General features: G+C 46.6%; 1 protein-coding gene across 1 annotated transcript; it reads left to right on the top strand.

Moving 5' to 3' along the window:
- Positions 1-2,851: 2,851 nt before the first annotated feature.
- GHSR (growth hormone secretagogue receptor) lies at positions 2,852-10,600 on the top strand. The gene is made up of 2 exons (XM_025425603.3): positions 2,852-3,596; positions 5,916-10,600. The coding sequence occupies exons 1-2, from the start codon at positions 2,852-2,854 to the stop codon at positions 6,218-6,220; spliced, it is 1,050 nt and encodes a 349-aa protein (XP_025281388.2). The 3' UTR covers positions 6,221-10,600.
- The last annotated feature ends 1,633 nt before the right edge of the window (positions 10,601-12,233 follow it).

Below are 12,233 nucleotides of genomic sequence, written 5' to 3'. Positions count from 1 at the left end.
TAACATTATGTGTTGGGAATAAAAGGACCGATTTCAATATTACCCCTGTGTCTTCTTCATCACACAATGCAGATTTGTCTGTGTTTTAGAAAATGATCGAATGTAATTGGATAGCTGGCTATTTTAGCCAACATGCCCAATTTTTACCACCACAGATCTTTTAAAAGATTTTTTCCATCTATCATCTATTGCATTATCCCTAACTAAACTACAAAGATGCTCCCAAAGTCTTTCTCTGATTTGTATTCTTAGACAATAACTTCCTACACTATTTTTATTTATCCTAGTCTATTTTGTCCCACTAACAATATGTCTGCACACACAGATCTACTGATAAAGTAGCGTGGGAAGTGTTAAAGTCAACTGCAACTGGTGGCCTGACCTAGTTATGCTCTTTTTGAAAATAGTAGCTGGTGGTCTGAAACAACTTTTTTTTTTCTTTTTAATGTCAATTGGTACAACATCTGGAACACCCTCGTGGTAACTTATGTCGTGTTTTCTCTAGTAGGTTGCCTGTATCCCTCTTGCAGTCTCTCAGTGCGCGTGGAACCTTTCACGCGTGTGCAGATACATCCACCCCTAGGTCTCTGTGGACTCTTAAGCATTAATAGTTGAGATGCTGCAGACGATGTAAAACATTGGTCAAAGTCATGTGCAAACACGCTAACATGCTTCAGGAAAGCCCTCTCCTACACACGGTGGAAGGATTCTCATTTAGGCCACGGGCAGGTGAGATGCACTAGGTGCGCTCAGTGCGCTGCTCAATGTCCTTTGTGCTTGGGACCAATCCCCCAGGTGCTGAGGCGCAGGTGGAAAGCGGTGTAGGGCGGCGGGGCCGGCGCTCCCGGAGCGCGGGAGAGAGGCCCGGAGGCCGGTCGCTGGCCGCGGTGCTGAACGCGCTCCCGGCCGATCCCAAGGCCGCGCCCGCAGAGCCCGGGGTGGGCGGGATGCGCAGGCGCCAGGCTCCGCCGGAGGCCGCGGGGCAGGGGGCAGGGGGCGAGCAGGCCGGTCCAGGGCGTCACCTCGCGAGGGGCCTCCGAGGCTTTCCACGGGGCACCGCTCCTGCCCCTTAACAGCAACCGCAGTAACGGTATCGCGGCCGCAATCTCTTCTTTATTGAGATCCAGCGGTGTCCCCCATCCTTGACACCCACTCCAAGTGGTCCCCAAAACATCCTCGCTGTTTAAGATAAAAAAGGTTGGTGACCACAGCTACACAAATGCATCTCCCTGAATGATGCTTCCAAAAAATGTTTACTGAGCACCCTCCCCGTGCCACCCCCCAGCCTGGGCTCCTTCTCCTTTGCCTTCTCCATCCCCCCAGGCTGGGCTCCTTCTCCTTTGCCTTCTCCATCCCCCCAGGCTGGGCTCCTTCTCCTTTGCCTTCTCCATCCCCCCAGCCTGGGCTCCTTCTCCTTTGCCTTCTCCATCCCCCCAGCCTGGGCTCCTTCTCCTTTGCCTTCTCCATCCCCCCAGGCTGGGCTCCTTCTCCTTTGCCTTCTCCATCCCCCCAGCCTGGGCTCCTTCTCCTTTGCCTTCTCCATCCCCCCAGGCTGGGCTCCTTCTCCTTTGCCTTCTCCATCCCCCCAGGCTGGGCTCCTTCTCCTTTGCCTTCTCCATCCCCCCAGCCTGGGCTCCTTCTCCTTTGCCTTCTCCATCCCCCCAGCCTGGGCTCCTTCTCCTTTGCCTTCCCCACCCTCCCACCCGGTCCCGTTCCTTAGGCTCCTCCTTCCCCGCCCCCATCCCGAGGTTTGCACAAGGCGAAGTAATCTCTTCCTCAAGTCCCCTCCCTACCACCGCTGAGATGAAGCACTGTACAAAGGGCCGGAGTTCAGAACAGAATTTATTCACGCATCTTGCCCTTCACGCTCAGAAGCCCAAATCCGGAGGGAGCCCCCAGTCTCGTCCCTGAGGCCCCAACTCGCTGTTCGACCTTGTCGGGGTGGACAAGCGCCCCCCACCCCGCCCCCCACCCCGACCCTGAGCCTGGCTCTCCTGCTCAATACGACGGGCTCTAGAACCGCCGCAGGTTCTTCCCGGGTGCGCGGGGCTCCCTCTCAGGTCAGAACCTCAACACTAGGGGCGTTGGGGAGTGCGGCTTTGGGCTGGGTTTGTTTGGACCTCCCGGCTCCCTTCTGCAAGTCCCCGGGGCACGCCCGCGTCCTCTGCCCACCGGGTCTCTCACCAACTCGTACCCCTTCTTGAGGAGGAACTCCGGTCCTTCCAGCCCGAGGGCGTTGACCCCGCCACCCTGGGAGCGACCCGCCCCCTGGACCCCGGGAACGTCCCGCCCCCCTGGACCCCGGGAGCGACCTACCCCCCTGGACCCCGGGAACGTCCCGCCCCCCTGGACCCCGGGAACGACCCGCCCCCCTGGACCCCGCTAAGCAGACAGCGCCCAGGGCTGCCCCGGGAGCTCGGCTCGCCCCGCTCCGCGCGGCTGGGGCTCCGGGGAGGCTCCGAGAGCAGCGGGGGCGCAGGTAGGGGGAGTAGTGGGAGGCGCAGGGGTGGGGGGCGGGGCCTGCGGGGGGGATAGGTGGGGGGCGCAGCGGGGTTAGGCGGGGGCGGCGCAGCGGGCGGCGCAGGGGTGCCAGTGTCCTGCGACGGGGTAGGCGGGGGAGGGGGGCGCGGCGGGCGGCGCAGGGGTGCGGGGCCGCGGGCGGCGGGCGCTCTCCAGCAGGCGGTGCGTGCGCGTGTGCGCGTGTCCCCGCCGCCCCCGCCGCGTCCCGCTGCGCCGCCCGTCGCCGCCGCCGGCTCCCAGTCCCGCCCGTCCGCCCGCCCGTCCGCCCGCCCGTCCGCCCGCCCGTCCGCCGCCCCGCGCTCCCCGCTCCCGGCTCCCCGCTCCCCGCGCCATGCGGAACGCGACGGCCCGCGAGGGCCCGGGGTCGGCGGGCTGGGACCTGCTGCCGCTGTTCCCCGCGCCGCTGCTGGCGGGCGTGACGGCCACCTGCGTGGCGCTGTTCGCCGTGGGCGTCGCGGGCAACCTGCTGACGGTGCTGGTGGTGCGGCGCTTCCGCGAGCTGCGCACCACCACCAACCTGTACCTGTGCAGCCTGGCCTGCTCCGACCTGCTCATCTTCCTGTGCATGCCGCTCGACCTGGTGCGCCTGTGGCAGTACCGGCCCTGGACCTTCGGCGACCTGCTCTGCAAACTCTTCCAGTTCGTGAGCGAGGGCTGCACCTACGCCACGGTGCTCACCATCACGGCGCTGAGCGTCGAGCGCTACTTCGCCATCTGCTTCCCGCTGCGCGCCAAGGTGCTGGTGACCAAGGGCCGCGTGAAGCTGGCCCTGCTGGCCATCTGGGCCGTGGCCTTCTGCAGCGCCGGGCCCATCTTCGTGCTGGTGGGCGTGGAGCACGAGAACGGCACCGACCCCCGGGACACCCGCGAGTGCCGCGCCACCGAGTTCGCCGTGCGCTCGGGGCTGCTCACGGCCATGGTGTGGGTGTCCAGCGTCTTCTTCTTCCTGCCCGTCTTCTGCCTCACGGTGCTCTACGGCCTCATCGGCAGGAAGCTGTGGCGGCGGGGGCGCGGCGACGCGGCGGGGGGCGCCTCGCTCCGCGAGCAGAGCCACCGGCAGACGGTGAAGATGCTCGGTGGGTGCCCGCGCCGCGCCCCGCTCCCACCGGCCCCGCGCCCCGCGCCCCGCGCCTCCCAGCGCTCGCAGGAGCCCCCCGCCCGGCCCTCACCCCGCGCGAGCGCTGCCTTCGCCCCTGCCCCTCGCTTCTGCGCTCTCCTCCCCCACCCAGGGACACATGCCCCCCTGGGTATTTCCCTTGAATGCACTTTATCAACCTCGGGACTGACCTGTCTCCTGAGTCTGACTGTGGTCCTTAGGTGGTAGGGGGGAGGCCGAGCTCCCGGCTTCCACCTTGGGGACCCGCCTAAGTTGCATTAAACAGGCAGGCGGCTGGGTGGCGGGCACCGAGGGGGGCCCTGATGGGATGAGCACTGGGTGTTACGCTAGATGTTGGCAAATTGTTTTCCTTTTTTCTTTTAAAGATTTTATTTATGTATTCATGAGAGACGCAGAGAGAGAGAGAGAGAGAGGCAGAGACACAGGCAGAGGGAGAAGCAGGCTCCACGCAGGGAGCCCGATGTGGGACTCAACCCCGGGTCTCCAGGATCAGGCCCCGGGCTGAAGGCGGGCGCCAAACCTCTGAGCCACCCAGGGATCCCCTATGTTGGCAAATTGAACTCCAATAAGGAAAAAAAAAAAAAAAAAAAAAGCAGGCAGGTGCGAGGTTGGGGCAGGGGCAGGTCCTGGGTCTAGGAAGTACTCAATGGCAAATGTCACCAAAGATAGATGATCAATGAGGATGGTTCTGTTAGGGATGATTCATGTTTCTTTCAGTAGCATGGTGTGCTTTCTGGACCTGCATTTTCTTGAGATAAATGCATCCCTTGTGTTCCCCCTGCCGCCCTTTATACAGCTTTGAGGCGAAGTCTATGACAAATCAGGGCTGTGTCCCCATTTGTTTCCGTGAGCAGCTAGTTCTCCCTGTAGAAGAGTCTAGGATAAACGAGGCTAGGCTAAGGTAAGCAGGCTTCCAATATGAGAAAAAGAAAAAAAAAAAAAAAAGACCTTGTGTAAGCTAACAGGACTGACTAGCCCTCGCTAAGGGGTCCCCCAGAGAACATCCAGGTGCAGTATCAGGACTGGAGTGGGCTGCGTATTTTACACTTACATGAACTGAAGTATCTGAGTTGGATACAAGTGAATATAAAATGTGTTCACATCCGAGCAAAATGGTAATTCCATCTGCTTTCTCAAAACCAGAATCTGTACATTTCATTATTCCTCGTGATAGTCCAACATTCTGTACTTACTTGCAGGTTTAGTGCTTCTTAGAAGTCTTTCCAGGTGGATTTTGAATTTGTCATTTTACAGTTCCTGGAATTTTGTATATTAAAGCGATACGGTGTTTTCAAAGACCATAAAAAGAGTTATTTTCTAGACCAGTGATTCTCACAATATGACTAACAGATTGTAAACCTGCTGGTGCCCTCCAGGGGATTCTAATATTCATCTTGATACTGTGGCAGTCAGTCGCTACTATGCAACCTAGTCTTCAGAATAGGTTTCAAAATTTCCTCCAATTTTACTTTTTAAGCTGTTAGTTATTCCCACTGGTGTCTCAACACTGATATGAATTTTCCTCTGCCTTGAAATTATGACGGGGATCACTAAAGTGGCACAAGGACTGAAGTATTATCTTTTGTTATTTTTCTTTGATTTCTGAATTTAAAAAAAAATAATCTAGAAATTCAGAGGTCTTGAACAAAAATTATCCTACCTGGGTAAAATGAAGACTGGGGGGGGGGGATGATAATTAATGTCAGTTGGCTTTATGGTCTTTTATGACTCACTTATGTCTATCGTAGGTGGCAAAGTACCATCCCTCTCGGTGGCTCTAAATCCCAGCTGCATATTCAGTCTTCCGTGAAACTTTAAAAAGAAAAGAGAATAGAAAAGAAAAAAGCAGGTGTCCTGATCTCCTTCCTAGAGATACTAATTTTGTGAGTCTCTATTACATACAAGGAATCTGTGCCCCCAGGAAACCCTGATACCTAGCTGTGGCTGAGTATGACCTTATGTGTTTGGTTCGTATCCAACACATGTGAAATGGCTATATATAATGTGAATAAATTGTTGAGTCAATATGTCAATCTAGTCACAAAATCACTCAAATAGTTGTTAAATAGAAATAATTGGGAAGCTCAATAAAAATGATTGAACTGTTAGGCCAGACAGACCCAGTCTTGGTTAAAAATAGGACGAAGGAAAAGCCGGAGGACATAACGTTTCTCTGAAGTCAATGACATAATCAGGACAAAACTGCGTCTTCAAAACAGAATGTGACGTGCTACGACATTTCTTGAACTCACACTCTCTCTTCCCGTTGTCTTTTTAGCTGTCGTGGTGTTTGCTTTCATCCTCTGCTGGCTGCCCTTCCACGTGGGGCGATATTTATTTTCCAAGTCCTTCGAGCCCGGCTCCTTGGAGATTGCTCAGATCAGCCAATACTGCAACCTGGTATCCTTTGTCCTCTTCTACCTCAGTGCTGCCATCAATCCCATTCTGTACAACATCATGTCCAAGAAGTACCGGGTGGCGGTGTTCAAGCTTCTGGGATTTGAACCCTTCTCCCAGAGGAAGCTCTCCACTCTGAAGGATGAAAGTTCTCGGGCCTGGACAGAGTCTAGTATTAATACATGACCGAGCACATTGCTGAGCAAAGTCATCGCTTGTTCTAAACCAGAAGCCATAGCACAGCAGGACTTGGGAGGAGGTTGAAGGTTAATTTTGGAATTAGGGACACACAGATATGGAAACACTTGGGAGGAAAGAAAAGATAGGACTTGTAGTGTGTGAGCAGTTTGATTTGATGGCACACTCATCAGTGCTCTCATACACTATTTCTGCATATTCACTGTCTATGATTTTGCATTCTGCTGTTGGTGCTAGCAAGGACTTTGCAATTTGGAGAAAGGAGGATGTGCAGGGAGAGCAATTAGGGCACTTCTTACTGAGTAAATACTAAATCCGATTTACTTTTTCATAATGATAAAAAATTTTGATTAATTAAGAGAATGACATTAAACTAAAACATTTAAAACATAACTTCGATACTAGCAATTTTCATATAGCTCCAGATCAGCACTGTCCAAGAGAAATAGAATGCGAGGTAACCAATGTAAAACTTATTAATGAGAATTTCACATTCTTTTTTTTTTTTTTTTTTTTCCATACAGAGTCTCTGTCTTGTTCTTTCCAATTGCAGCATGCCTTAATTTGGGCATGAAGTTTTCACCCGTAAAACTGATGTATTTAAGTCTTGTAAAATTTGCAGACAAAAGGGTGAGTTCGTAAATCTAAGTTGTCCAGACACGCCTAAGTGTTTTCCAATAACTAAAGCCACTATAATTTTTAAATTTAAAATGAATTTTGAAAAAATTCAGTTCTTCAAGTTGCACAAGTCACCTTTCAAGTGTTCAATAACCAAATATGGTTAACAGTAACCATCTTGGACAGTGCAGCTCTAGAGTATATGTAAAATTATTGTTAATCTTATAAAAAATGTTTACAAATAAAACTCATTCCCTGAAATTTTTTTTATAGTAAACTTAGTAGAATGTTAGCATGCTAAACCCTCAAAATTACACCTAAATGCCCCATTCTTCATGCTTGGAAGAAAATTGATATGAAATATAAGATGAAATTTTAAATTAGGTTGAATTACATGTGTTTAATATTCAGGAAATGAGACTTTATAAACATTATAGAAAATCACAAACTGCCTTATTTGGCTTAACAAAAATACTTAAGCCAATCCTAAGGCTTTGCTTTGTGAATAAAAGAGTAATCCATAACTTACTCTGGAAAGCTTAGAGGACTGTAGCGAACATAGACATTTGTCAAATGGTGAAAAATTCAGATTTCCTTAAATGCTACTGCTTATTGATATTTGAAACTTAAAAAAAAATCTTATAGCCGTTTATTTCAAAATGCCTTTGCCGTATCCTGTTTCCAAATTAGTTTTGCTACTTACATCCCACTGCTTATCTGATAGATATGTTTACTTGGATACTCAGCCTCCCTCTGAGTCACACTTATGAATGATTACACACCTTCAACTAAATATTGAACATTTTGATCATAAAACTAAAATTTTCATTTGTATTGACATTGCTTCCCCCAGAGTCAACTCTTTGCATTATTAAATATATTATTCCAAAAATGATTTCTTCACAATCCCGCATAATATTAAGTCACATAAGCAATTCCTACACAAAACCTTTGGTTAAACTATGGAACTGAATGAACCGGTTGGGGAAATGATTCCCATGATCGATTTTCTCCCCTACCAAAAGTAAAGATTATTATGCTGAAATCATTGAAGATTTATCCTAGAAAATTGAAAAAATATAATTCGGAACTTTAGCAGATTGATTATTCAGTTAATTCTTGGGAGTGCAAGAGGATTTTTAAAAATGCTCTCATTCATTTAAGCCGGTGAGATACTAATTGGGTTATTCAGCATTGTTTTCCTAAATAGGGTCCAGCAGATCTCAAAGAGATCATTGACTCTCTGAAATCTTAGAGTTTTGGTCTACAAGTATATCCTACTGGAGAGAAAACAAGCAAAGAAGGCTTGACTTCCATCACATAGTTGATTGCTTTGGACAATACCAACCCTAACCTTTAATTAGTTGCCTACCTATTCAATAATCTCCCCCTTTCTTGTGGGTTCAGGTCTATAGTCTAAGCCTAATTCACTTACAGGGCGTAGTCCACATAGCACGGAGCACCAGTGTCCTTCACTGGTGTTGATGAGATTACTCAGAGATAATATTTAGAGAAGTGGATCTTGAGTTTGCCCTCTTATATCATGGCCTTGTTATTGTTTATAACATCTCTGTATCATCATATTCCATAAATTAAGACTCAGGGGAAAGAGGAGCTTACACTGAGGAAAATTGTTTCCAAAAGCCCATCATTCCCCAACATATAGTATGTGCATGGTACATTCCAAGCTCTAGAGACTAATAAGCCAAGGATTTTATCCTTGATGAGCTCATGATCGCTTCTGTGTTATCTTGCAGTAGGTAACTAATAAATACGTTATGAAATAAACATTTCCAGTTGACACTGGATCAAGTTATTCTCCAGCATTTTAAGGGACTGCTCATCTTCCCGTATTGTTGTGCATTCTGCTCAAAATAAATTCAAAATGGGCTGTTCCTACACAAACCAGCCGAATTTGTAGATGTGATTAGTGTGTCTGCTAGTGGTAAAGACACTCGCAGCTTTCTTTGTTAAGGTGAGGAAAGTAAAGGAACTGGTTTCATTTGTAATTTATATTTCCATTGTCCTGGTAACATCAGCAATGAGGTATCTGTCACCACATCTTATCCCAGGTCACAGAATCAAGGGTTGGGTCTTTTTCGTTACACCAAGTGACTGTTACATGAATAAGAACTTTTAAATGATTTCTTTAAAGAAAACCTTCTTGTCATGAATTATTTAAAATTGTAGTTTTGTGGTAATGATATTTGGAAACACTTCTGGTGACTGGTCAGACCTTGGAAACCGTTTCTTTATAGTCAACCATTTATTGCAGTGAAAGTCGTACAGATGGGATTTGACTTGAAACTCCTGCTTTTTCATTCCAATGCTTTTTTTTTTTTAAAGAGGCAGAAACCATTACAATTTACAATTACTAGTTGAAATTGGCAGTTTTAGCTATAACTTTTAATTTACTGATTTTTTTAAATTTATTGATATACTTGAACTTAGTTAAAAAAACAAAACAACAACAACAAAAAAACAACCCAATCTGTGAGACTTTTTGCAAGACTGGTGCCTGAAAAGACTCACTTGTCTTTTAAAAAAACATTGTGTACATCTTTAAAATGTGACATACATATATACATATTTCAGAGTTTTTTCTCATATTGTCTAAATGACTAGCATAGAGCTTTCTGCTTTCAGAAACACTGTATGTAATGTAAATAATGTCATTATGATAAAGATAATGGGTATCTAATGATCCTCCTATGATTTCTTTGCAATTTAAATTGCAACACTGGCCAGGATCTCTGTAAGTATAACTTGACTAGCTGACTAGTAACCGATGTTAATTCAGGGAATTGATAACACAATTTGTATCTAGAGCATGAGCTTCGAGTCAAAATCAACAGAAAGCCACATTTTGGCGGCAAATGCTGGCCAGTTTAAGCTCACAACATTTATTTATTCGTATTAGATGAATTCAGTCATGTTCATTCTTGGCAGTCATCTAAGTTTGAAATGGGTGAGGGAGAACATTTGCATTCGGCTTATTTTGTGTTTTCCCCTCTGAATGCAAACTCTTGCCAGGTGTTAGAAGCTAGCCACATCAGTTGAGAGAATTATCATCCTGAAAAAAAGAAAAAAAAACCTGTCATACCTATGGCCCTCCCAGTTGCCCGGATATTTGCTGGAATTCCAATTAACATTTTATGCTATGACCTAGTACACCCATTGCATGAGGGACTACTGAGTGACCCCAAAGCTGACAAACTGGGAAAGCCCTCAGAAGACAGGCCTCACATAACTGCTCAGAAGGTTTTGCCAAAATGTTGACATATGTTCCTCCCAAAAGAAGTCTCCCCACACCCATCCTCTACCCTCCGCCCCACAGAAAGTATTTGGGAGAGAACAGCTTGAAAGATTTTCTATGATTTTTAACATCTCAAACCCAAGCATTTCTCTGGCTCAAACAACAGAAACGTTCACGTTTAACACTTCGAGCATTGCAGGTGTAGTAGCCTAGAGAGCACTGGCTCAGATAAATATATCCAAACAGCATAGTCTCCTATTTCACCGATACCTGCTGTATTTTAGATATTGTGGCATTTACAGCTTTGTTGATTTGTGCTGTTACAGCGTGTCATAAACGTCACTAATGATATTTTGATTTGTGATTCTTTTTATTTAAGGTTTTTGTGAATGTTAAAGTGTTCGCTCTATAGCTGTCATGTCTTATGAAATTAGACACTGGTTTTCTTTCCTTTGGGTGTCCTAAACCAAACAATTGCTTAATAAATATCTTTTTAAAGCCTATAGCCAATTTCTTGCACGTATGGTTATAAATCTTGGTATCTGGGATATTTCACCTCCACTCCTATCAGTTCTTATTTTGTCCTTTTAATTGCTGAAGTATGTGTTTTGCCACTGTGAGGAGGTGTTTGTTATCGCAAATTTTATTTCCTCATGAGCTCCAGTATTTAATAATGAGTTAAATAATTTCTAGAAGAAGTGGCGTCTATATTAAGGAAAGTCAAGAACCCTCTGATGGACTGTGATTCCCCCGCCCTCCACCCCTTAGAGCCTGTCAGCCCCAGAGCTGATAGTGTTGCAGGCTGAATGGTGTTACCCTAATGTTGGACCCAAAGACCACCAGCTATTTGAGTCAAAGGACTACTTTTTCACATGCAGTAGTCAGCCACTCACTGAATATTGGTAGGATAAAGGCTTAAAGACTGGATTGTGTGTTACCTGGGCATTAGGTCTTAGACATATGGATTCCAGGAGCCAATAAAATTGAAAACTAAAATTGGAGGATCAATAACTGATGATTAAAGGACCTTAAAATACCCTACTACCTATTGCCACCATCATTTCTACTAAAGAAGAACATTAGAAGTGAATAAAGGATAATCGTACTGTGACAGTTCAATGTATTATTCTACATATCACAAAATCACACACATATGCTGTTAACATGAGTTAATCATGACTTTAAGGCAGGATCTAAATTAAAATGTATAAATAATACTTGGCAGTTAATTAGTAATACACTAAAGTAACCCAACATGGGATTTACTACTATCGATCTGCTAAGGCCCTTCCCAATATCTCCTGACCCCCTTCTGTCCATCTCTCCTTCAATTCAGTGTCAGCTAACGCCCCTCACATCCTCTCAGGTTCATCCCTGTGGCAGGTAACCTGAGATCAACGGAGGAGAGGTCAGCAGACCTGTCTGGGACTTGGCAGATCTCACATTCTGAGGCCAGTGCTCAAGTGTGGGTTGTTCCTTGTTTCTTGACTTAGAACTCATCATCGGTTCCTGGCCTCATAGCCAGCTTCCTTCAAGGGGTCATCAAACTAATTATAAATCAATATACATCTCCTGAAGAATAGTTTGACAGTATGTATCAAATACATACAATTTTGCCTACTTCTTGGTTCAGGATTTTCACATCAAGACAGTCACAGAGGAACACAAAGATTTACCCCTAATCGTGTCCATTGAAATCTTATTCATAATTTTGAAAGCCTGAAAAACCCAAATGTTGGAGAATAGGGAATTGGTTAAATACATCCCAGAAATGATAACAGTTAAGATTTATGTAGCACTGTGATGAGGGCTTTCAATACCTTTTCTCATATAATCATCCCAATGCAGGTTTTATTATTATCCCCATGGGGGGGGCGGCGGGGTGAAGTGGTAACTCCGAGTTTTGTCACATGGTCAGGAAATGGCAGAGCTGGAATTTGACCCCAGACCAGCCAGGTTCTAGAGCTTTCACTTTCCCTATTCTACAGTATTAGGCAGGCATTGAAAATAGTAGTGTAGTAGAATTTTAAGAATGGGGGGAAATGTTTACTTGATATTAGTAAGTGAAAATAATATTGTCCCATCCTTTAAAGAAAAAAAAAGATGTTCACAGAACAAAAGACTGGA

Source organism: Canis lupus, chromosome 34 (assembly GCF_003254725.2).
Source record: "Canis lupus dingo isolate Sandy chromosome 34, ASM325472v2, whole genome shotgun sequence".
Taxonomy (NCBI): domain Eukaryota; kingdom Metazoa; phylum Chordata; class Mammalia; order Carnivora; family Canidae; genus Canis; species Canis lupus.
The sequence above is the reverse complement of the archived record's forward strand: the minus strand, read 5'-3'. Positions and strand labels throughout refer to the sequence as shown.

Bases quoted from the DNA above. Each gene is read 5' to 3' on its own strand.
- GHSR (XM_025425603.3), top strand. From the start codon at position 2,852: ATGCGGAACGCGACGGCCCGCGAGGGCCCGGGGTCGGCGGGCTGGGAC. The intron at 3,597-5,915 runs GTGGGTGCCCGC...TTGTCTTTTTAG, and splicing joins GCAGACGGTGAAGATGCTCG to CTGTCGTGGTGTTTGCTTTC.